The sequence below is a fragment of the Macaca nemestrina genome, chromosome 3 (genome assembly GCF_043159975.1).
Source record: "Macaca nemestrina isolate mMacNem1 chromosome 3, mMacNem.hap1, whole genome shotgun sequence".
NCBI classification, from domain to species: domain Eukaryota; kingdom Metazoa; phylum Chordata; class Mammalia; order Primates; family Cercopithecidae; genus Macaca; species Macaca nemestrina.
In genome coordinates this window covers 76867754-76891159 of record NC_092127.1, presented here as the reverse complement: position 1 = coordinate 76891159, position 23406 = coordinate 76867754, and the positions used below count along the sequence as shown (strand labels likewise).

At 38.6% G+C, this 23406-nt stretch overlaps 1 protein-coding gene and 1 long non-coding RNA gene across 18 annotated transcripts in view; one reads left to right on the top strand and one right to left on the bottom strand.

Annotated features, from left to right (window-relative positions):
- LOC105486234 (alpha kinase 1) overlaps positions 1–23406 on the top strand; it is a 138851-nt gene that overhangs the window by 264 nt on the left and 115181 nt on the right. For 4 of the 17 annotated variants that reach the window (XM_011748988.3, XM_011748986.3, XM_071093188.1 and 1 more), the window contains exon 2: positions 12746–12797. Coding sequence is in view for 5 of the 17 variants with exons in the window: in XM_011748987.3 (XP_011747289.2) it covers positions 15331–15390 (60 nt within the window). In the remaining 12 variants the exon portion in view is untranslated. The other 13 variants (XM_071093181.1, XM_071093187.1, XM_071093186.1 and 10 more) reach the window with 9 other exon arrangements.
- On the bottom strand, positions 47–15245 carry LOC105486232 (uncharacterized). Its single transcript, XR_011621080.1, has 5 exons — positions 15141–15245; positions 8692–8779; positions 3107–3181; positions 1699–1736; positions 47–89 (listed from the first exon to the last, which is right to left on the bottom strand). It is a non-coding gene; the product is annotated as an uncharacterized lncRNA (long non-coding RNA).

Below are 23406 nucleotides of genomic sequence, written 5' to 3'. Positions count from 1 at the left end.
TAAGTGTTGACTCGGTTTCCATCTGCTGATCTTGTCTACATTTAAATAACTTTAGAGCTCTAAGAACCTTGGCACTTCTGTAATAGAAACTTTCCAGAAAGGGGAGGGTGAGTTGGTGGAGTGAAGGGGGTGGAGTGGGGAAGAGGAGGGAGAGAAGGGAAGAGTTACCTACAATAGTAAACTGTAGTCGTTGTGAAGGGGAGAAAGCAAACCAGTTTTTCATAAGGTTTTAATAACAAGGTTCTTAAATCACTAAGCTTCTGGTCTTACTTTCACTTAATTGAGATGTTTAATTAAAGGATTGTTAGGATTATTTATTTGAAAAAAAATAACTCTTATGACTTTGGCCTGGAATACATAGGTAATGATAGAAACTACCACTTTTATGACGGCATCAGTAATTTTGCTAGGAAACAGGTAGATAGGGCACGAGACTTACTCATCAGATATGGGGAGAATTGACGGGAATTCTGAGTGCGTGGAAGCATTGTTTAGAGATAAAGCATCTAGAAAAATTAAATTCCTTTGCATGTCTATTTAGAAGAGTCCTTTCATTAAAAAATTCTAGTGTTTGAAATGAGTGCTTTAGAGTACTTTGGAAAGCCACAAATTAAAACCTTTAAGATGGTTTGGGATTTGAGGGTGGGTGAGGGTGCAAACAGAGGCAGGATCAGGAAGCAGAGGACTTTATGTCGCAATATAATGGCATCTCTGTTTGCAATATATACTTCTCTCTCTCTCTCCCTCTCTCTCTCTCTCTCTCCCTTTTACTTTCTTTTCACTTTGTGCTACTAATTCTCTTATAAGAAACAATATCCATTTGAATTGGGGTATAATTTATGCACTTGGGATACACTCTAGACTCCAGACCAATGTCAAGTCCAGTCTTTGTCTGGTGACCAAAATAATTTACTTCTCTCTTCCCACCTCCTTCCCACCCTATCAACCTCAAGCCTCAAGAGAAACAAAATACTTAAAATTATTTTAGAAATAACTTATTCCCCATATCAAAGATCTTTTAAATCTGAGATGAATCCCTTAAATTCTTCCCCCAAGAAGACACCAAAATTGTATAGCATCTCTATCTGCATGAGTAGGAAGCCAATAATTACTTTAAACTTTTCAAAATCTATTTTAAGCTCTAAAGAAAAGGCATGTGTAAATGATGATGGATATTAGGCATTATCATATAAAATAATACTGTGATGAGCTTGGTTGATGTGTTAAGCTGTAACAATTCCTCCCAGCAAGTGCCATGTGATGTAGGTTTGGATTTAGAGCCTGCAGTTTTCCTGTGCATTTTAAGATATTTCTGAAGTCCCATGGCACCTCCTATCCCAAACAATTTTACTGATCCCTTTACCACGAACACGAGGCATGAACTGCTTTTATTGTTCTCTAATCTATTGCAGAGAATGATGGCTTTTTGGCATAAACTGTTCATTGTAAATGATTCTCTTTCTTGAAATTTTAAATGCCTGTGGATTGAAGAACTCTTAAAGGAATGAGCATTTAAACTTTTGGTGAAAATACATTCCACATTTTTGTGGTTTTTTTGTATTTTGTATTGTATTTGTCGCCTCTCTATATGGGGGAGTCTTTGTTTCTTGTTATTGATGGTGACAACTATTTTTGCAGAATGTTGTAATATGCTTTATATAGAGAGAACTGTGGGATAGACAAACTGTAAAAACTTACAGGTAAGAATATTATCTGGTGCTATCATTCTTCTATGTCTGAAGAAAAGAAGAGATGATTATAACTTAAATATCAGATAAATATAAATATAACTTTTCCTAAGTATGGGATACATGCTACTGATTTTAGTCAGTATATGTCTAAACTTAAAAATTTTGAGTTATTTGCTAGCTTAATATAAGTTAAAAACATAATTTGCTTATAAAACCTAGAATTTAACGAAAACTATTGTTTAGGAAAGTGTTAAGTAAGAAGTTGAGCTAATTTACTATTGATTTTAAGGAAATGATTAAATACATAATATTACAGGTAATCTGCAGATTTGGCAAAAGTTATGAAGATGGCATGCAAATGGCTAAAGTTTCAGACATGCTACACTAATGCATTTGAGAAGTGGGTATTTTCTTAGCCAGTGCAGTATCTTTGAACTTTACTGGGCCTTGGTTACAGAACTCAGTTAATAGTGCAATCTGTTCAATTTCCTAAGTGTAGATGTACAAAATATTTGACAGAGAAATGTTTTGTCGAACCTTTATCAGACCTATAGTCTAATAAACCATTATATTTCCTCGTAAATTATTATATAATTGAAGGGATGCAGAAGATAGCCAATATTTTTTCAAATAAGAGTGATAGAAAGGGTAAAATGTCTCAGCGTGAATACTACAGGTTCATTCTGCTTGTTTCACTGAACTTCTGAACTCAGGGGTGGGGGGGACTTTAAACGTTATCTAGATCAAGGGCTATTAATGGACCATAGTATGTGCCAATGGCTATATGCAATAATTTCATTTCTGGGAGTCCATCCTAAGGAGGAAATAATTCTAGATAAGGGAATAATTCGCAAACATGTTCACCATAAAGTTATAATAACAAATAATTGCAATCATTCTCATAAAAGGGGGAAGTTAAGCAAATGATACAGTACCCAAAAACATGATAGGATAAGAAGATAGTACCAGCACAGAAAATACGAATTGAAAAACAGATTCAGGATTGAATAACTTGTATGTACACAACTGTTTACATAAAATGGTATAGATATAAATTCAGAAATAGTCTGAAAGTGATTGTTGTCTTATAGTGAGAGATTGTCTTTTTCCCTTCCTTCTCTCTATTTCTTTCTATGTAACATGATATTCTTACATAAGATTTTAAAATTATTATATAATATACTTACATCATTTTTTGAGAAAACAAATGTAATTTATTAAATAGAACTATATTGCTATTATTATATAGTAAATAAAACTATGCAGCTTTGGAAGATAAAAGTTTTTCCTTCTTTTTATTTGGCATACAAATAACCAGCTACGTGAAAGAAGAGAGGACTGAGTCTTAGTGCTAGGAACAAGCCGGTGCAGCAAAGTCAGTGAACAGAGAAGGAAATACCAATCGAAACACTTACTATTGGTTCATTTTTCTTGTGTTGATTGCTTCTCTGTCAACTGTAACTTTCACTTCAGTCTAATAATTCTTTTGGCTTAAAGATAAAAAAAAAAAAAAGGCAGGGAACGGGGAATGGAAACTTGGCCTGACCTGTGTGCAAATAACTTCTTAACCCATTTCTTGTTCTTATGGATTTCCATATTTTGGATTTAGTAATTTATATCTGCACACAATGTACTTATATTCAATTTTGTCATGTCTTTGTATATTCTCCTACTGCACCTCAAAGTGCATTGTGTCACTGGCTCTCCCAGCACTACTTTGACTTTAACCCCAGCACATCTGGTTACTGTGGTGCTTTCTCCATCAGTGCATAATATGCACCCAAAATATCTGCAGAATTGCCAACAAAAGCCTTGTCCATTCATAATTACCTTTTTTTCTACAAAAAATTTTAGAACCTCATCATGTGTCCTTTTAGTTGGCATTTCTTCACAATAACTTCAGCTCTAATTAAGGTTTGGGCACTGCTGGTCAACCAGTCATCATTTTCCAAGATAACTATATCATTACCAAGAAATGTTCTTCCCTGAGGTCATGCCCCAAATAATTATTGTGAAAGATAATAAACTGTAAGTGGTAACATCTCTTTTGAGATATTAATGTATTAGTTTTGACATACACTTCTGAAGATTGCAGGTTACTCAATAAGCAACATTTGAAGCCCTTTGAGCCTAGATTTCCTGTTACTCTAAACCTACCCTCTTCCTTGGGACATGAGAAACTTGGTTTAGGCTTCTGAAGGTACAGCTTGCCAGGGCAGCTCAGCAGCTGTTAGAAGCACCCTTACTCTGTTAATTCCGTGCTATACAGACTCCCGCACCATTATGTAGATAAGGTTAGGCTCTCCTTCTAGCCTTCTGCTCTTTCTAGCTCTCTGTGGGTCCTTCTTGGGGCACATCCCTTGAATATATTTTCACTCAGTAAAGTGACCTCTGATCACCTTATTTCCAAGCACGTGTTCTCACCAGAATGTTCATCAAGCACTTGTGATAGAGACTTGTAGGAAGAGAAATGCTCTGGGGCATTTGATACATGGGATATAGAAGATACCATATATTCTGCAACGGCAGTCTCACATTTTATTTATTTATTTACGTATGTATTTATTAGACAGGGGCTCGCTCTGCTGTCCTGGCTGGAGTGCAGTGATGTGATTGTGTTCACGGCTCACTGCAAGTTCTACCTCTGGACTAGGCTCACATTTTAGAGCCTGAGTGAGCTATCGATTTATAGATGCATTTTCACCCCGTATCCTCCCATCATCCAATTCCAGTGTCTTTGAGGACAACTGAACCTTCACTCGATGACCTCTTTCACTCGAGTGAGTCAAAAAGTGACTTGAAAACCCTTCTCCTCCTTCACCGCTGACTCTCAGATTCATATCCTGGAGCTTACAGTCCCTGAGACAGGGTCTAGCTCTCAAATTTTATACTTCAGTATCCAACTCCCTAAAAAACCGCCTTCGTTCTTCATCTCTGCTTTCGTTAGCCCATCTGTCAAGACCTCTAGGTGCTGGTCCCCGCCCTCATTTCTCCCAGTCACCATTCCTCTGAGCCATCACTTACCTGTTCCCACAGGCCCCTCCGTCCTTAAGCATAATTATTAAGCACAATCGTAAGTGCTTAATAAAGGGTAGTTAATATCACAATGACTACCACCATGGCTACTATTTTTCTCTTGGTTTTCTGCTCAGCCTATTCAACAAAACCCCAGCTCTTAATTAATCCACCCACTGCCTTATCTGCTCCCCCATCTGGACTCCTAAAGGCTTCTGGAGAAAATGCCACACAATTAATGCCACTAAAATTCTTGGTCACACTCTCAGCTGGACCCTTGGTGCTACCTGGATGGGCAGCTTCCCGGGCCACTCCTCTCAGGGACTCTTCTGAAAGTTTTTCATTCTCCTCAAGCCCCGGTTCTGCCACCTCACTTCTTACTCTCAGCCTAAAAGCAGGTAACTCCACCAACTTCCTTCCTCCCCTTCCCCTGCCCTCTACTTAAAAACCTCACACAACCACAGCACCTCTGCCCTTTCCTGTCTGTTTCAGTAAAAAGGGCGTCCTGCCTCCCCAAGGCAAAGCAAACCAATCCTTACAACTGGAGTCTGTTCCCTTCCTTTTTCCTCTTTCTGGAGGACGCTGCCTTCTCAGCCCTCTGCTGCGTTATTAAGCATGCTTAAGTGTGAGTATCCTGAAAAAAGCAAACAAACAAACAAACCCCTTTTTGTGGCTGCATCCCTCTTGGGCTACTTCCCTTTCTCTCCTGTGCCTTTCAGCCACACTTCTCCATAAACAAACCTCTACTCCTCAGCCCCATTTCTTCACCTTTTACTTCTACCTCCCTGCAATCTGGCATTTGCCCTGAACTTACTTACATTCATGTATCAGAGGCTTCCCAGGAGACAAACCCAAAGGCTGCTTTTTAGACTTTATTTTCTCTCTCTCTCTCTCTCTCTCTCTCTCTCTCTCTCTCTCTCTCTCTGCAATTATGACACTATTATGATACTAACTCTTTTTCTCTAAATTCCCTCCTTTGGTTTCCATATCACCTTGAGTGATCTTCCTGCCACATCTGATCTTCTGATCTTTCTCCCACGTCTCTGGCTGCTCTTACTTCTCTATTTTATTTCTCTGCCCCATTATACATGTTAGATTCTGCTCTCTACCCTCTTTCTCTCTTGCTGTATGTTCACCTTGGATGTACTTAACACTAACATATTAAAGGCCCTGCCATTCCTCTCCCTGAGTCTAGACTCCTATCCAAATGCCTACTTACCATTTCTACTCTGCATTCCACAGGCATCTCACATCTAACATTTTCAAAATTGAACTCATCATTTACTGCCTCCACCAGTACTTTTTATATTACTGTCTGGCACTAAAATTCACCCTAAATTCAGCCAAGCCGAAAACTTTGAAGTCACCCTAGATGTCTTATTTTTTAAAAAATCAACAATAGCTAATCAATTTTGAAGTCACATTGATTCCATTCTCTAAATATCTTTTGAATCTACCATATCGATCCATTCTCACCTGGTTCAGGCCCTCAGCATCCTGCACCATACCCTGATCTCCTCCATCTCTAGTCTGGGTGCAGGGCTGTTTTTGAACAATTTGTATCAGATCATGCTGTTCAGAGGCCTCCTTTTCTGAGCACATATCTTTATAGCCTTCTTGATTTCCCAGATACATGCTTCTCCAGCCACATCTTTTATTCCTCTCCAACACCCCAGATGAAGCTAGACTTCAGTAGTGTCAAGCTACTTGTTCTTTCGCAACCATGCCATACTCTTGTCACCACTATTACTTTTCCTGCTTGCAAGACCATTTCCTTCCTTTGTGGCCTATTTTATTTCTAGGACCCAGCTCAAACATCACTACCCCTGGGAAGACTTGACTTATATGACTGCTTTCTACCAAAGTCAGTGGCCACTTTGTCCTGTTAGGTTAGCCATTTCTTAGGACCCAGAGCTTTTCTCTACTCAAGAACTTATTGAAATAAGTTGTAATGATTTCTTCTTCATCTCTGTACACAACTAGCTCTTTTTGAAGATCAAGACTGTATATTTTAAATCTCTCAATTCCTAGTACCTAGCCCAATGCATGACGCATTGTAGGTGGACAATACAGATTTGCTAAATAAATAAAATTTCATGGATCTCTACTGTCCTGCTCAATTTTTTTTCTGTATTGTCCACCTACAATGTGTCATGCATTGGGCTAGGTACTAGGAATTCAGAGATAAAAATATATATAGTCTTGATCTTCAAAAAGAGCTAGTCGTGTACAGAGATGAAGAAGAAATCATCACAATTTATTTCAATAAGTTCTTGAGTAGAGAAAAGCTCTGCGTGCTAAGAAATGGCTAACCTAACAGGACAAAGTGGCCACTGACTTTGGTAGAAAGCAGTCATACAAGTCAATGAGACTTAACACTGTTAAAACTCTCTAGCTCACAAAGGAAATTTACCCCATGGGTTAAGTTGAAAAATTAATTCATAAATTCATCAACATAACACTTGAAGAACGGCATCTATTTTCTCATAAGTATATAATAACACCTGCTCAACTAGAAATGGTAGAAGGTTGTAACATTTGAAAGGCTCCAGATCCTTCCAGATGCCTCCTTTGATTTGGTGTTACATAACAAAACAACACACCCTGAAGATTTGCTCCATTTAAATATATTTAAAGAGTCCCAAAATGAATACTATAGATTCTGTATCAGCAGGTGTGTGTTTTAAAGCAGCTTATCCATAGCATGGCCAAGTTTTTGCTCTTGTTCTATCAGGTTATTTAAAAACAAGACTTTACTATCTATTCAAAATAACACCTAATCTAGGATACCTTTATCAAGTGTAAATGGGAACCTGTAGGACAGGATGCTTTTAATATGATACATTGACTGCCTGTGTTAGTATCAGCTTTGTCTCTTCCTTGCTTTTTGGCCATGACCAAGTTAATCACTAAGGGCCTTAATTTTCTCATCCATAACATGAGGATAACAACGTCCCTTTTCCTTAAGTTTTTTTTTTTAATTGAATGAGTTAATATATTAAGACCCTTATAGCAATGCTTGATAGAAACAAATTGAGTCTACGTATATCCTGCTGTAGCAGACCAGGCTGGCACTGATCCCTGGTCACCTGCTGCTGAACTTTGGGAGGGTGGAAGTAGCACTACAGAATCACAGAATCGAAAGGGACTTTAAAGACTTTAGCAAAAATCCCCAACTTTAGATAGGAGGAAACTGAGGTCTAGCGGGGAAAGTTGACTTCACAAGTTCACACATAGCTGGTTTGTGATGGAGTCGGGATGAGAACCCACGTTACCTAGTGTGCAATAAATGCAAAAAAGCACTCACTTGGAAGCAGGAGATTTACCATGTGGTTGGGATCCACCATGAACTGGATAGATCATGGGGTGGAGGAAATCCATGAGCAGGCAGTGTTTAAAGATGTAAGGAAGCAGCCCCCTTCCCCCACCCTAAATGACACTCTCATCTGTTCACCAGTGCTGAATAATGATAGTTAATAACAATAAGTGGCATGCATTATTCTTCAGTAAGTATTTGTTAAGCATGTTCCGTGTGTCAGCCTTTCTGTTACAATGCTTATATACGTTATCTTAATACTCACTACAGTTTTATGAGTTGACCATTATTGGTAGCAGTATTTACTCAATAAATGGTAATGATTACTATTTCCACCTCCTTGCTATGCTAGGCTGTTAGCATGACTCCATCTCTCTATCTCAGGCTGCGTGCTTAATCCATTCTAACCCTGCTGGTTACCAGAACTGCCAATTGTCTGTTTAGATCTGCTTTGCCTGAGATGACACACTTGCCAGAGCACGCTCTCCCAAGAACCTGAAGCCCTGTCTGTCCTTCAAGGTGCCTTCCTGACTTTCACAGCCAGCTCCAGGGGAGGTTCTAGCCTTACCCCACTCCCTCCTTCCAGCTATCAACTGCGCCATGCCTGCCCGATACCAAGATATCAGAGATCTTTTCTAGGAAAGGGTTTTGATAAAGGTTGGCACTCACCGATGATGCTTGGCTATCGGGGTTAGTCATTTGTGTTAAGTAGGTCGGGGCAGGCAGAGTGGTGAGGATGTCCAGCTTTAAAGCAAGGCTGAAAGAAAAACAGAAGATAGCACGTGTGGAAACATTACCACGTTAACTGTAACATGAGAGAGAGGAAGCACACACACCAAAACACACAGGGGGACACAGTGTTTTGCTAAATCATTTCTGAGTACACCTGGGCATCTCAATGTAGAGGCACAAAGACTGGTCAATTGTAGTCAGACAAAGAATACTTAGTTAAATTTTGAAAACTTACACTTTTTAAAATTTCATTATAAATACTATAGCTATACAAAGAAAAACTAATAAAATATTCATAGTGCTTATTTCTTAGTGGGATCATAGATAATTCTTATGTTCTTTTATATATTATTTTTCTCCAAATTTTTTTACAATGACACTGTTTTGCTTTCTGATGATACTATGTTTCAAAAATCTAGATTCTTTTTTTTTTTTTTTTTTGAGATGGAGTCTTGCTCTGTAGCCCAGGCTGGAGTGCAGTGGCGTGATCTTGGCTCACTGTAAGCTCCGCCTCCTGGGTTCACACCATTCTCCTGCCTCAGCCTCGCGTGTAACTGGGACTACAGGCTCCCGGAACCACGCCTGGCTAATTTTTTTGTATTTTTGGTAGAGACGGGGTTTCACCGTGTTAGTCAGGATGGTCTCGATCTCCTGACCTCGTGATCCGCCCACCTCGGCCTCCCAAAGTGCTGGGATTACAGGTGTGAGCCACCGCACCTGGCCTAGATTCTTAAAAATATATTAAAGACAACTACAGCACAGAGACTCTTTAAGATTTTAATGATTTAAATACTTCTTTATCTAGCCCTTGTCAGAAATCTGGAAACATTGAGTAGGCTGGTAATACCTCTCATTTGCAAGCCAGTAGTTATTGTGTGTGAAAAAGGAAGTCACAGTGAAAGAACAGAAAAGCCTTAGTTATTATGCAGCAAACAGGTTTCAGAAGTCCCACAGTGTCTCAAGACAGTTATCCCCGCAAGTCATAGTTGTCAGGAGAAAACCTTGTTAAGACTACAGCTGCCCATGCACAAATTGAAAGTGAACAGGAGGAAGCCAAGCAGTTCCTTCCAGCCAAGTTCCTTCCACAAGGCATGACCCTTCCGGTCACCCCACCTGCTCCTATTCAGCCTCTTTTGAATGCCCAGCTCATCAACAGTTGGCCTTTCATTTCACTCTGCTGACAAGGTTCAGTCATTAACAGAGGCCAACCAGGGGTTCAATATGAACTCAAGTGCAGATACCAAGTTAACATTTGAAAATATGCATCTGAAGTTTAAGGTGAAGTTTGGGCTGGAGATAGGAATTTGATGATTACTAATACATATGTGGTATTTACAACCATGAACTGAATGAAATCACCAAGGAATAGGTTTAGATGGAGAAAGGAAGATAGTTTGAGACTGAGCCTTTGCATATTCCAACATCAAGGGATCTAGAAGAAGAGCAGGAACCAGCCAAAAAGACTAAGGAGTGATCAGTAATACAGGAGGAAAACCAAGAGAGTATGGTTTCCTGGAACACAGCAGAGGAGGGAGGTTCTATGTCACACATTTTTGGCAGGTCAACTAAAATAAGGAGTAAGAATTGACTGCTAGAGGCCAGGCATGGTGGCTCACGCCTGTAATCCCAACACTTTGGGAGGCCGGGGCAGGCGAATCACTTGATGTCAGGAGTTCGAGACCAGACTGGCCAACATGGTGAAAACCCATCTCTACTAAAAATACAAAAATTAGTCAGGTGTGGCAGCAAATGCCTGTAATCGCAGCTACTCGGGAGGCTGAGGCACAAGAATCACTTGAACCTGGGAGGGAGGTTGTAGTGAGTCAAGATTGCCCCATTGTTCTCCAGCCTGGGTGACAAAGGGTGACTCCATCTCAAAAAAAGTAATAATAATAATAATTGAGGGCTGGATTTAGCAACATGGAGTTGATCAGTGACTTTGACAAAATTAGTTTCCGTGGCATAATGGGACAAAAGTCTAATTAGAATGCGTTTAAAAGAGAATGGGAAGAGAGAGGTTGGAAGCTCAAGTAGAGACAATTCTTTCAAGGAATTTTGCTAAAAAAGACAATAACTACTGATGAAAGTGAGATGAAGAGATTTTTCTTCTAAGATGAAAGAAATAATGGCATGCTTGTAAACAGACAGGAATGAGCCAAAGGACAGCAAAAGCTTGACGATGTAAAAGATTGAGAGAGGAAGAAGAGAGAAATGCTGCTGCCCTTGAATTGAAACACAGGTGGACTTAGTGCCCAAATGGAGTTCTTGGTTTTAGATAAGAGCATGGGTGGTCCCTCTCTGGTAGCCAAAGGGTTGACAGAGTATGGGGTGCAGCTGCCGTTAGATTCATAGAAGGGAGTGGTAGCCTGTGGAAGTCCTTGTCTGGTAAGGATGAGGGTGGAGGAGGAATTGACAGAATGAAGTAGTCACCTAAGTGAGCAGAAGGTAAACAGATCATAAAAGAACAGTAAGAGTTCAGGAATAGGATCCATAGATTCGAGGTCCCAGTGGGATTTTAGGATTGTTGGATTTTGGAGACTAAAAGGGGACAAGATGGGTACTAGTGAATATAGAGAGAGATTCATGAATTCGAAAATCTGGAAGAGTTGCTGTGATTGATGATAACAAAGTTTAGGCTGTATGACCGTGGAAGTGAATGACTGAGGTTGTGTCAAGGACATCTTTGGAAGAAACGATTTCAAGGAACGGAGAGTCCTGGATCATCACATGATTATTGAAATATCCAAGAATAAGAGTGGTTTGTGGAGACCAAGTGATCCAGGAGCCAAAATGCCCTGAGAACTGGCAGCTGATAGCAACAATGAAGGGCAGTGGGAGAATAGAATCTGGTGACATGAATTCCAAAGTTGGGGATAGGAGTGTGTGAAAGCAAGGTTCATAAGTGGCAGTTAAGAACAGGAGACCTCTATCTAGGATGGTGGTTTAGGGGCTGTAGGAGAATAAGCTGGCCTTTGAGAGGGTTATAGGAGAGGTGAAAAAATGTAAATTACTGGGAAGAGTAATCCATTGCCTTTTTTTTTTTTTTTTTTTTTTTTTTTTGAGACAGCCTTGCTCTGTTGCCCAGGCTGGAGTGCAGTGGCCTGATCTTGGCTCACTGCAACTTCTGCTTCCTGGATTCAAACGATTCTCCTGCCTCAGCCTCCTGAGTAGCTGAGATTATAGGCACACCCCACCACACCTGGCTAATTTTGTATTTTTAGTAGAGATGAGGTTTCACCATGTTTTGGCCAGACTGGTCTTGAACTCTTGACCTCAATTAATCTGCCTGCCTCAGCCTCCCGAAGTGCTGGGATTACAGGTGCAAGACACTGTGCCCGGCCACATTGTCATTTTAATATACGATAAAGTAATAATTATTATTGCAAACTTCGTTAGCAACATTTTTGTATAAATAACTGGGGGATTCCCATTTTTCTGGCAGGCCCCAAAAGTAGTAAAGAGACTTTTTTAAAGTCAGTGGATGAAAGTTTCAGAACTCCAGGAGATAACGTATCACCCCCAAAGGTTTTTCAGCAAACTCCTTTTATTTCATGCATAATGAAATTATCAGATATGACCACCACTAATAGTTTGATCCTCTGATGGTGAGTTTTCTCTTCTTTATGGTTGAACTTCTTCAAAAGTTTAAGGAGAAATTTGAAGCCCTTTCCCCTATTTAAGGGAGGCAGGAAACCAAAAGAGGTTTGTCCCCCAGTCAAGCACTCTGGGCAGGATCTGGTCTCCCTTGATGTGACATTCTTTTTCCTTTTATATCTAAAGTGATGGACAGTGATGATACAATTGTAACTTCTCCGCACTCATTTGCAACTCTGGAACTTGACCTTCCTGTTCCCTTATCCGATGTTTCAAATAGCAAACATGCAACAATGCTCATGATATAATGCAGGAAATAGAGTAGAGATTATTCCTTCTTCTGTTTATTCTCTAATTATAACAAAGTCCTCTGTTTTTATGTCTTTTTCTTAACTAGGAAGTTCTTCTAAATCAGGAATGGATTGAAATCCAATGAACTCAAACTTTGGGTAAGTTTTCTATGAAACTTTTGAATTAAGTTATTTTTTCCTAACTACATAGCAATACATAGTCATTGTAGAAAATAGGAAAAGAAGAGGAAAATAGTAGAAAAGTACCACTTAGAGACAAACATTCCACATTTTATTGTATTTCCTTCTGATTATTCTTCAATAATTTTTTAAAATTGTGGTAAAATACACATAATGTAAAATGTACCATCTTAACAATTTTAAGTGCACATTTCAATGGTATTAAGTACATTCATATTGTTGCACTGCAATAACTACCATCCATCCACAGAAGTCTTTTTTATCTCACAAATTTGAAACTCTGCACCCAGTAAACAATAACTCCCATTTCTGTCTTCCCCAGCCCCTGGCAAACACCATTTTCCTTTTTGTGTCTATCAATGTGACTACTCTAGGTACTTCATATAAGTGATATCATGCTGTATTTGTCCTCTTGTGCCTGGCTTCTTTCACTCAGCATAATGTCCTCAATGTTCATCCATATGTCAGAATTGCCTTCCTTTTTAAGGTGGAATAATATTTTATTGCATGTACATACAAATTTGGTTTCTCCATTCATCCATTCAGTGGACTGCTTCCATATTTTGGCTATTGCTGATCATGTAATGGACATGAGTATACAAATATCTCCTTGAGTTCCTGCTTTCAATTCTTTTAGGTGTATTTGGAGTGAAATTCCTAGATCATATGGTAATTCTATTTTTAACATTCTGAGGAACTACCATACAGTGACATCCTGTCAATAGTGCACAAGAGTTCTGATTTCTCCACAACCTTTCCAACATGTTATTTTCTGCTTTTTTTTCATGGTAGCCATCTTAATGGGTGTGAGGTAGTATCTCATTGTGCTTTTGATCTGCATTTCTGTAATGATTAGTGATGTTGGAGACTTTTTCTGTACTCATTGCCATTTGTGTATCTTCTTTGGAGAAATGTCTATTGAAACTTTGCCCATTTTTTTCAAGCTTTGTCTGCTTTATTCCACTACATAAAGTAAGGCAAAACAGTAACCTGTCATTCATAAAGATCAAGGAGTGCCTGCCATTCCCAAAAGGGACCAAAAAGGATGTTTCTTCACAAATGTGCGTGACATTTATCATTATGCTGATAAGCACTTTAAACAACAACAAAAAACTTTAATGGATAAATCAAATAACAGATCCAAATTAACTGAGCTTTAAGTTTCCAAAATTGTTCTTTCAAATGCTAATGCTCTGCCCATTTTTTAATTGGGTTGTTTTTTTGTTGTTGAGTTACAGTTGTTCTTTATATAGTCTGGATATTAACTCATTGTCAGCTACATGATTTGCAAATATTTGTTCTCATTTCTAGGTTTCCTTTTCACTCTGCTGATTGTGCCTTTGATGCCCAAAGTTTTCAATTTTGATGTAGTCTAATTTATCTATTTTTTTCTTTTGTTGCCTGTGCTTTCCATGTCATATAAAAAAAAATCGCTACCAAACCCTATTTCCATGAAGCCTTCCTCCTATGTGTCCTTCTAAGAGTTTTCTAGTTTTAACTCTTACATTTGGGTCTTTGATCCATTTTGAGTTAATTTTTGTAGGTGGTGTTGTAAAGTAAAGGCCCCACTTCATTCTTCTGTATGTGGATATAGTTTTCCCAATACCATTTGTTGAAAAAAAACTATTCTTTCCTCATTGGATGGTCTTGGCACTCCTGTTGGAAATCATGTGACCCTATATATGATGATTTATTTCTGGGCTTCTTATACATCGATGGTCTATACTACTGTTTGGATTACTATAGCTTCGTTGTAAGTTTTGAAATCAGGAAGTGTGAGTCTTTCAATTTTCCTTTTTTTCAAAATTGTTTTAGCTATTCAAAGTCCCTTGAGATTCTATATAAATGTTAGGATGGATTTTTCTACTTCTGGCAGAAAATGTCCATGGTTTTTGATGATTTTTTACAGAACTGCTATTACACTGTATGAACAATTTTATATTTTGCTTTGTCTTACTTAAAATTATGATATATATACCATTACAAAATAAATGTTACTTATTACTCAAACACTTCACAAACATACTTTACCGTGACATAAAGGAAATGTACAAATCGAAGTGTAGTTGAAAGGTCTGAAAATATGCCTCAAACCACAAGACGTGTGTATACTTTAGATACTATAATCATTAAAATGAGAAGAATTTGATTCAAGACATTTCAGAGTATCAGGAAGTGATATTTATACTAAGTGAGTAGAAAGGAATTAATAAACAATTGTATTAGTTTAAAAGACCTTTTTAAAGTATATACTTACACTACTTTTGACTAACTACAACTCGGAATCATTTATTTACTTACCAAACATTTACTGAATTTCTATAGTTTCTGAAGGTCTGGGAACCTAGGTATAAATTAAATAGGGTCTTCACCCCAGGGGGAGGAAATCAATGCTGAAATTTAATGAAATTTTCATGTGTCATGAACTTTTACTTGCTTATTTAATCTTTCCCTCAGTCCTATGAGGAAGTGGCGTTAACTCCGTTTAAAGATGAGGAAACGAATATTCATTTCAGAAAAGCTGAGCTGCTTATTGAAGGTGACACAAACAGTGAGTGTCAAGGCTAAGTGATTAGCCCAGGGTCATTTGCCTCCAAAGCTCATATCCTTTTCACTCCTCCAGGTTGCTTTTGTCGCTTATGACCTAACATGGAAGACTGGAGTATATGCAACTACCATGACAGAAATTAATTCTGCCGTATTAGAGTCAAGAAAGTCTTTAGAGAAGCACCTTTATAACCTAAGACTTGAAAACTGATGAGTTTATTAGATAAAAATGGGGAGAGGAACTTTCATTCATTCATTCATTTAGGTGTCCATTAACAACTTCTACAGTGTGCTAGTCAAAGCATGAGACGCTGAGATGAAAAAAATGAGTGAGACACTGTGGTCATCCACAGGAGTCACAGTCTACTGGGAGACAGTTAAGTAACTGAATTATGACAAAGCATGATGTCAGAATCTGCCATAGAGTTGAAAACAGAGTCCTGGGGTCACCATTCCAGAGTCCTAAGGGCAAGTTCACAGTGGCAGAGGCTACACTGATGGCAGGTAGTGCTGAATATGGCAGCTTGGACCCTCCACGCCAAGTTCAGGAGTTTGGGTTTCATCCTATAGGCAACAATGCACCAGGAGTTTCTAAGTCGGAAAGTAACACAGTCAGTTCTGCTTTCTAAGAACCTATCTGGGCAGCACATGAAGCATAAAGAATGGGAACTGGGAAAGAGACAAGTGGCGGGAAGACCAGCCTGGAGGCTAGTGGTTCAAACTAAAGAGGGAGAAAGCCTGAAAGAGGCAGAAAGAAGAGAGACTGAGAAGCAAAGACCATATTTATGAGGTGAGGTTGGCAGCTTTGTTGCCTGGGGGTGTGTGCTGAGAGTAAGGAAGGAGACAAGAGAACATGACCAAAGACTTTGGGGTCATGTACATGTTCAGAACCAGCATTGTTTGCAAGTTATGGACCCATGGTGCATTTAATAGATAAGGCTCTTTTGCATTATCAGTATTTCTCTTATATATTTAGTCACTCTAAAATGACTACATGACTATTTTTATACCAATACCATTCTGTTTCGTGACTATGGCCTTATAGTATAGTTTGAAATCAGGAAGTATGATGTCTCCAGATTTGTTCTTTTTGTTTAGTCTTGCTTTGACTGTGCTGGCTCTTTTCTGGTTCCATATGAACTTTAGAATTATTTTTTTCTAATTCTGTGAAAAATGATGGTGGTACTTTGATGGGAATTGCATTGAATTTGTAGATTGCTTCTGGCAGTATGCTTATTTTCACAATATTGATTCTATCCATCCATGAGCATGGGATGTGTTTCCATTTGTTTGTGTCATCTATCATTTCTTTCAGCAGTGTTTTGTAGTTTTCCTTGTAGAGGTTTTTCACCTCCTTGGTTAAGTATATTCCTAAGTATTTTATTTTTTTGCAGCTATTTTAAAAGGGGTTGAGTTCTTGATTTGAATCTCAGCTTGGTCACTGTTGGTGTATAGCAGAGCTACTGATTTGTGTACATTAATTTTGTATCCTGAAACTTTACTTAATTAAAACTTTACTACTGTTTTGTGTATATTAATTTTGTATCCTGAAACTTTACTTTACAGTTCTAGGAGCTTTTTGGATGAGTCCTTAGGGTTTTCTAGGTATACAATCATGTCATCAGCTAACAGTGACAGTTTGACTTCCTCATTGCCAATTTGGATGCCCTTTATTTGTTTCTCTTATCCAATTGCTCTGGCTAGGACTTCCAGTGCTATGCTGAATAGAAGCTGTGAAAGTGGGCAACCTTGTCTTGTTCCATTTCTCAGGGGGAATGCTTTCATCTTTTCCCCATTCGGTATAATGTTGACTATGGGTTTGTCACAAATGGCGTTTATTACCTTATGGTATGCCCCTTCTATGACAATTTTGTTGAGAGTTTTAATTATAAAGAGATGCTGGATTTTGTCAAATGCTTTTTCTGCATCTATCGAGGTGATCATGTGATTTTTATTTTTAATTCTGTTTATGTGGTGTATCACATTTATTGCCTCGCAGATGTTAAACCATCCCTGCATCCCGGTATGAAACCCACCTGATCATGGTCGATTATCTTTTTTATATGCTGTTGGATTCTGTTAGCTAGTATTTTGTTCAGGATTTTTGCATCTATGTTCATCAGGAATATTGGCGTGTAGGTTTCTTTTTTTGTTATGTCCTTTCCTGGTTTTGATATTAGGGCGATACTGACTTCATAGAATGATTTAGGAAGGATTCTCTCTTTATCTTTTGAAACAGTTTCAATAGGATTGGTACCATTCGTCTTTAAATGTCTGGTATAATTCAGCTGTGAATTCATCTGGTCCTGAACTTTTTTTTGTTGCTAACTTTTTAGTTACCATTTCAATCTCACTTACTGTTATTGGTCTGTTCAGAGTTTCTATTTCTTCCTGGTTTAATCTAGGAGGGTTGTATATTTCCAGAAAGTTATTAATTTCCTCTAGATTTTCTAGTTCATGTGTGTAAAGGTGTTCAGTAGCCTTGAATGATCTTTTGTATTTCTGTGATATTGGTTGTAATATCACTCACTTCTTTTTTTTTTTTTTTTTTTCTTTTTTTTTTTGAGGCAGAGTCTCGCTTTCACCCAGGCTGGAGTGCAGTGGCGCGATCTCGGCTCATGGCAAGCTCCGCATCCCGGGTTCAGGCCATTCTCCTGCCTCAGCCTCCCAAGTAGCTGGGACTACAGGCGCCCGCCACCACGCCCAGCTAATTTTTTTGTATTTTTAGCAGACGGAGTTTCACTGTGCTAGCCAGGATGGTCTCGATCTCCTGACCTTGTGATCCACCCGCCTTGACCTCCCAAAGTGCTGGGATTACAGGTGTGAGCCACCACACCCGGCCAATATCACCCTTTCTTTTCTAATTGAACTTACTTGAATCTTCTCTTTTCTTTTCTTGGTTAATCTCACTAATGGTCTATCAATTTTATTTAACTTTTCAAAGAACCAGCTTTTCATTTCATTTACCTTTTGTATTTTTTGTTTCAATTTTATTTAGTTCTGCTCTGATCTTGGTTATTTCTTTTCTTCTGCTGGGTTTGGGTTTGGTTTGTTCTTGTTTCTCTAGCTCCTTGAAGTATGACCTTAGATTGTCTATTTGTGTTCTTTTAGACGTTTTGATGTAGGCATTTAATGCTACGAACTTTCCTCTTAGCACTGCCTTTGCTGTATCCCAGAGATTTTGTAGGTTATGTCACTGTTATCATTCTGTTCAAATAATTTTTAAATTTCCACCTTGATTTTATTGTTGACCCAACAATCATTCAGGAGCAGGTTATTTAATTTCCATGTATTTGCATATAATTATAATTTTAATCACTGCTATATCGAAACATCATAGATTTTGGGACAGTGGATTAGTGAGTTTTCTCGTAAGACAAAATTCAAAAAGATTAATGGATCTTTACTGAAATGAAATTCAAATATTAGTATTTGTCAGTTGAATAATCTGCACTGCTATTTTAATGTTCCACAAAATTTTCCATTTTTCCAGGCCATTACTAAGTCTTCTAATTTATTTAGACCTGTTCTGTTCTGTAGAGTGTCACATTTGTTTTCATTAACAAGTATAAACATACTAGTTAAAAGTGAAATTGCTTATACCTGTACTGATAAGTGCCACCAGTAGAGGGCGGCAGTGAGGCACTAGAAAGAAGAACCAACTTACTGTCAGAAATTGCAGAAAACCGCCAAGATGGGGGTTGATGTGAATGATGGCAAACATTTGTTGGTGCTGGCATCCTCATTAACACCCAGATTGGCTTATTTTATGGGCCAGAAGCTTTGACATAAACATTGTCACAGAATTTTCAGATAATCTGATAATGTACTTATAAAGCAAATTTTGTGGAAATTTCTGGTAAGACTGATGAGAATCAACATTAAGAGATATTCTAAAAATTTTACATTACTTCAAAGAGACAAGAGTATCAGTTAAAATTAAGCATGTTGTTCTTGTCACTTCAAGAGTGTAGGCAGAGAATTTAATACTTTAGAGATGACAAAAGGCATCTTACCCCCTTTGAACACTACAGATATCCCTGAAATAAAAAGGAATATTTGCAACTCATCAACAGTAAGCAATGCATAGGTTTAATCAACAAGATAGGTTACCCGAATTTATCTTGCATCTATCTGCTTTTATAAACATTTAACAACAACAGCAATTTTTTGAGCACCTACTATGTGCTAGGAGTAATTCAAGGTACTGAGGTTATAGAAGGGAACAAAACAAACTCATTTCCTGCCTTCTTGGAGTTTAAATTATAGTGAGGAAGACAGATATTAAACAAAGCTGCATAATTAATTCATTTGTTACAGTGGAGAAAAACAAAAAAATAGAAATCAATCTACCACAGGACCCCCAATCAATGAGTTTGACCTCAAATCAAAAAGGGGAAATTAAGTGAAATTGAAATAGGACTGAAGAACAACTTAAATTCTTAATACCCACTTATGCCATTTATTTCCTTTAAAAATAAATAAAATAGATAAGGTAAAATTAACAAATTCATGGAAATAACATTACTAAAGAGTATTTGAGTAGTTGCTATACAGCAATAAAGTACTTTGTCAACTTAAAGTGTTGTTAAAATGCCCCATGGCTCCCTGAGCACCTAAACTTGATGAAAGTCTGTGTCAGTCATCAACCCAGCCACAGCCACCCCTGAGAACCTGGACTTCGTGCTGACCCCAGTCACTCTCTGCAAGGTCCCTCTGTGTCTTTGCTCTTGCTGTGCCCCACATCTCACCACATCTGCCTGATGTGCATCTTTTCACACCGCCATCCACCCCTGCTCCTCAGACCCTACCCCTTTCACTTCCACTGGCTGGAGTCCTACCACTCTTTCAATGTCCTAGTCAGTCTTCTAAACAAAGCGTAACTTAATTGAACCTCCTTTCCCTGAAAAAAAAACATTATTTTTTCCCTCAAAATGGTAAATTAAATTACAAATCACAACCATTCTTTGCCCATTCTTTGCTTAGAATTTAACTATATCTGAGCAGATTCCGTCTTTTATTTCAGACATATTTGTGTCTGTCATCGCTAGTAAACGCTGAGCCCTAAAGTTCTAGAACTGTGTCTAATTCATCCTCATATCGCCTTACAGATCTTGGCACATAGCAGGTATCTAGAAAACTTTGGTTAATTTGCATTATTGGAAGAAAATTGCCACAAATCTTAATCTTTAAGAATTTGGTTTTTTTGAAGAGCATGGAATTGGTAATACGCAGGCTATACATTTTGGACAACATAGAACACACAAAAAATAAATGTACGTCAAATAAAGTTGCCATTTTTTCCTTTATCCTATTTCAGTGAAGATGAATATTTAGGAAATTACATAAAATTTTACTCTGTGAGAGGCTTATCTAGGAGCGATGCAATTCTTGGAAAATACAAAGTTTGTCAAGGTCTGTAATTTGCTTTTACTCTCCTAATAAGTTTTTACTCTCCTTATATAGCCTGTTATTTCATGGATGTTGGCAGAAGACATGAAACTCCTGGGTCAGAGACAAAGGGTTTTAGTACCCATAGTATATCAAGCAGCATGAACATCATGCTGACATCTGCTCCTCATGTCCTCCAAGTCCCACTAGAGTAGTAGTGAGTGGGCCAATGGATGCCGTACATGCAGTCAGTGGGTTTGTCTCTATTGCAGCCAAGGAACGCTGGGCTTAGGGAGCCACTGCTTTTACGAAAAGCCTGCTCTTTGTCCCAGTGAGAGACATGACCTCATTCCTCAAAGATGCTGCAAATTCTAATAAAGTCCCAGGTAAGGAGAGGTTGGCCTGGTGGGTTTTTGTTTTTTTGTTGTTGTTGTTGTTTTCAAACAGGGTCTAACTCTATTGCCCTGGATGGAGTGCAGTGGCACAATCATAATTCACTGCAACTTCAAACTCTTGGACCCAAGAAATCCTCCCTCTCAGCATCCTGAGGAGCTAAGACTACAGGTATGCGCCACCACTACAGGCTAATATTTTTATTTTTATTTTATAGCAATGAAAGTCTCACTGTGTGCCCAGGCTGGTTTCAAACTCATGACTTCAAATGATCATCCTGCCTCAGCCTCCCAAAATGTTGGAATTATAGGTGTTAGCTACTGCACCAGACCTGATCTCTCATTCTTGACACACACTGCAAGAACTTGCAGAGATGCCCAGAGCTCGTGGTAGATTGTCTGTCCCAAAACTATTCTGTGAAAGTAAGAATTTTGGTTACCCTGGAACATCAGAGGGGTTCAATAAATATTTGTTGAAGCAAATTAATTAATTAATGAGAAGAAGGAGAGACACTGAGTAACCAAAAAAAAAAAAAAGGCAAATAGAGTGAATCCCTTGAGGGAATAGTTTCAAATTTCAGACCTGATAAGGAGGAAAAATCAGAAGCATAACAAAAGCTAAGACATTGTAGACTACTTGGCTTTATAATAAAATACCTAAGCACATTACTTCATGGAAGATGAATCTAGGACTCACTATACAAAGTAATCACTGATGAAGTTCAAATTACCTAAGGTAATGCACCTGTCTCCCTAAATCAGCATTACAGTAATCACAGCTCTTTATATATGCAGCCTTTTGGCATGGACCAAATTTCTTTGAAAACTTTAGACACTATTCCCATTTACCAGCCATGACTTTTTCCCCAAAATTGTAAATTGAACTACAAATCAAAGTAGATCATATGAATAAATTTGGTCAGACTTAAACACTTCCTTAGAAATGTATAGTTTAAGCAAATGAAATATTGTATCCTCCGAAGATTCCCTTGAAGGGCAGGAGTTAAGCTGAAACATTTTGTGATGGTATTAGAAATGAGGGACTTGAGGCATATTTAGGATATTCAAGTTCAAAGTCCAGACCCATGAGTAGAGTTCACATTTACATTGATGATTGTAAATACTCCTTCTCCGGACCACAGTAGTCGTGTCTTAAGGGGCAGTCATACAGAGTTTTGTTATCGCACATCTCAACTTTTAGCCTCCCTGCCCTCTTTTTCCTGGATGCCTTCCAGTCTTCATGAGCCACTGCTGTACTATCACTGCTCTCCATCTGCTGCTCTCATAATTGGAGATTGATTGCCTCCAGGGTTCACAAATGTTTCAGGCAACCTTAAATAATTTGAGCTTTTAAGCAACTATGAGTTTTTCAGGCACTCCAGGGAAGGCCTTGTTTTTAAGATTTGTAATTCCCCTCTTCTCTCCTCTCCCTTCTACCCTCCCAAGGGATTTCACCCAGGCTTCCCTAAGGCCCTGGGTGAGAGGCTGTGTGAGCGAGCAGTGCCTTACTCAGAGTCTCCCCTCACACTCAAACTGGTGCCTCTGGATGAGCCATCAAAGCTTTTCCTACCTCAGCATGAGTGCCTGGCCTTCCTAGGGCTCTTTCCCCTTCTTTCCTCAAGTTTATGGAAACCTTCATCATCCCTTTGTCTTTGAAAGTCTTTGCAGTAGAGATGATCATCATTTCTTTCACCAGTCAGTTTCTCCTTCCCAACATCCCATTTTTACATAATTTATTTTCCCCTGACTATTGAGATTGTCTATGCAAACCTCCCTGCTACCAGCCCCTTTGTTGTATACCTGATTAAACGCTGGAAGGAACAAGCCATGCATTGTGCTAAGATTTTATCCTTAAACTAAGGACGCTGCAACTGAGTTAGTTTCTGTTAAATGCTTGAGTCGAGAGGTCATGCAAAGCCATCATAAATGGATCAGATGAAGATGGTCTACAGGGAGAGATGAAGTGGACCTTGTCTGTTTCGTTTACCTCTTTAGGCACTCTTGCCCCACCTACCTAGCAAGGTATCTGACACATAGTAGGCATTCAAGTCTTTATGGAATGAATAAATCAGACTGTGGAGAGAGAGAGAGAAAGAGAGGCAGCCTTGCATTAACAGCTTTCCGTTTCCTTGTTCTAATTCCACATGAGGACTGTCTGCATTTCCTGTCCTCATGTCCACCAATACATTCCCCTTTATGCCAAAACTAGTTTGGGTGTCTTTAATTTCTTGATGGTC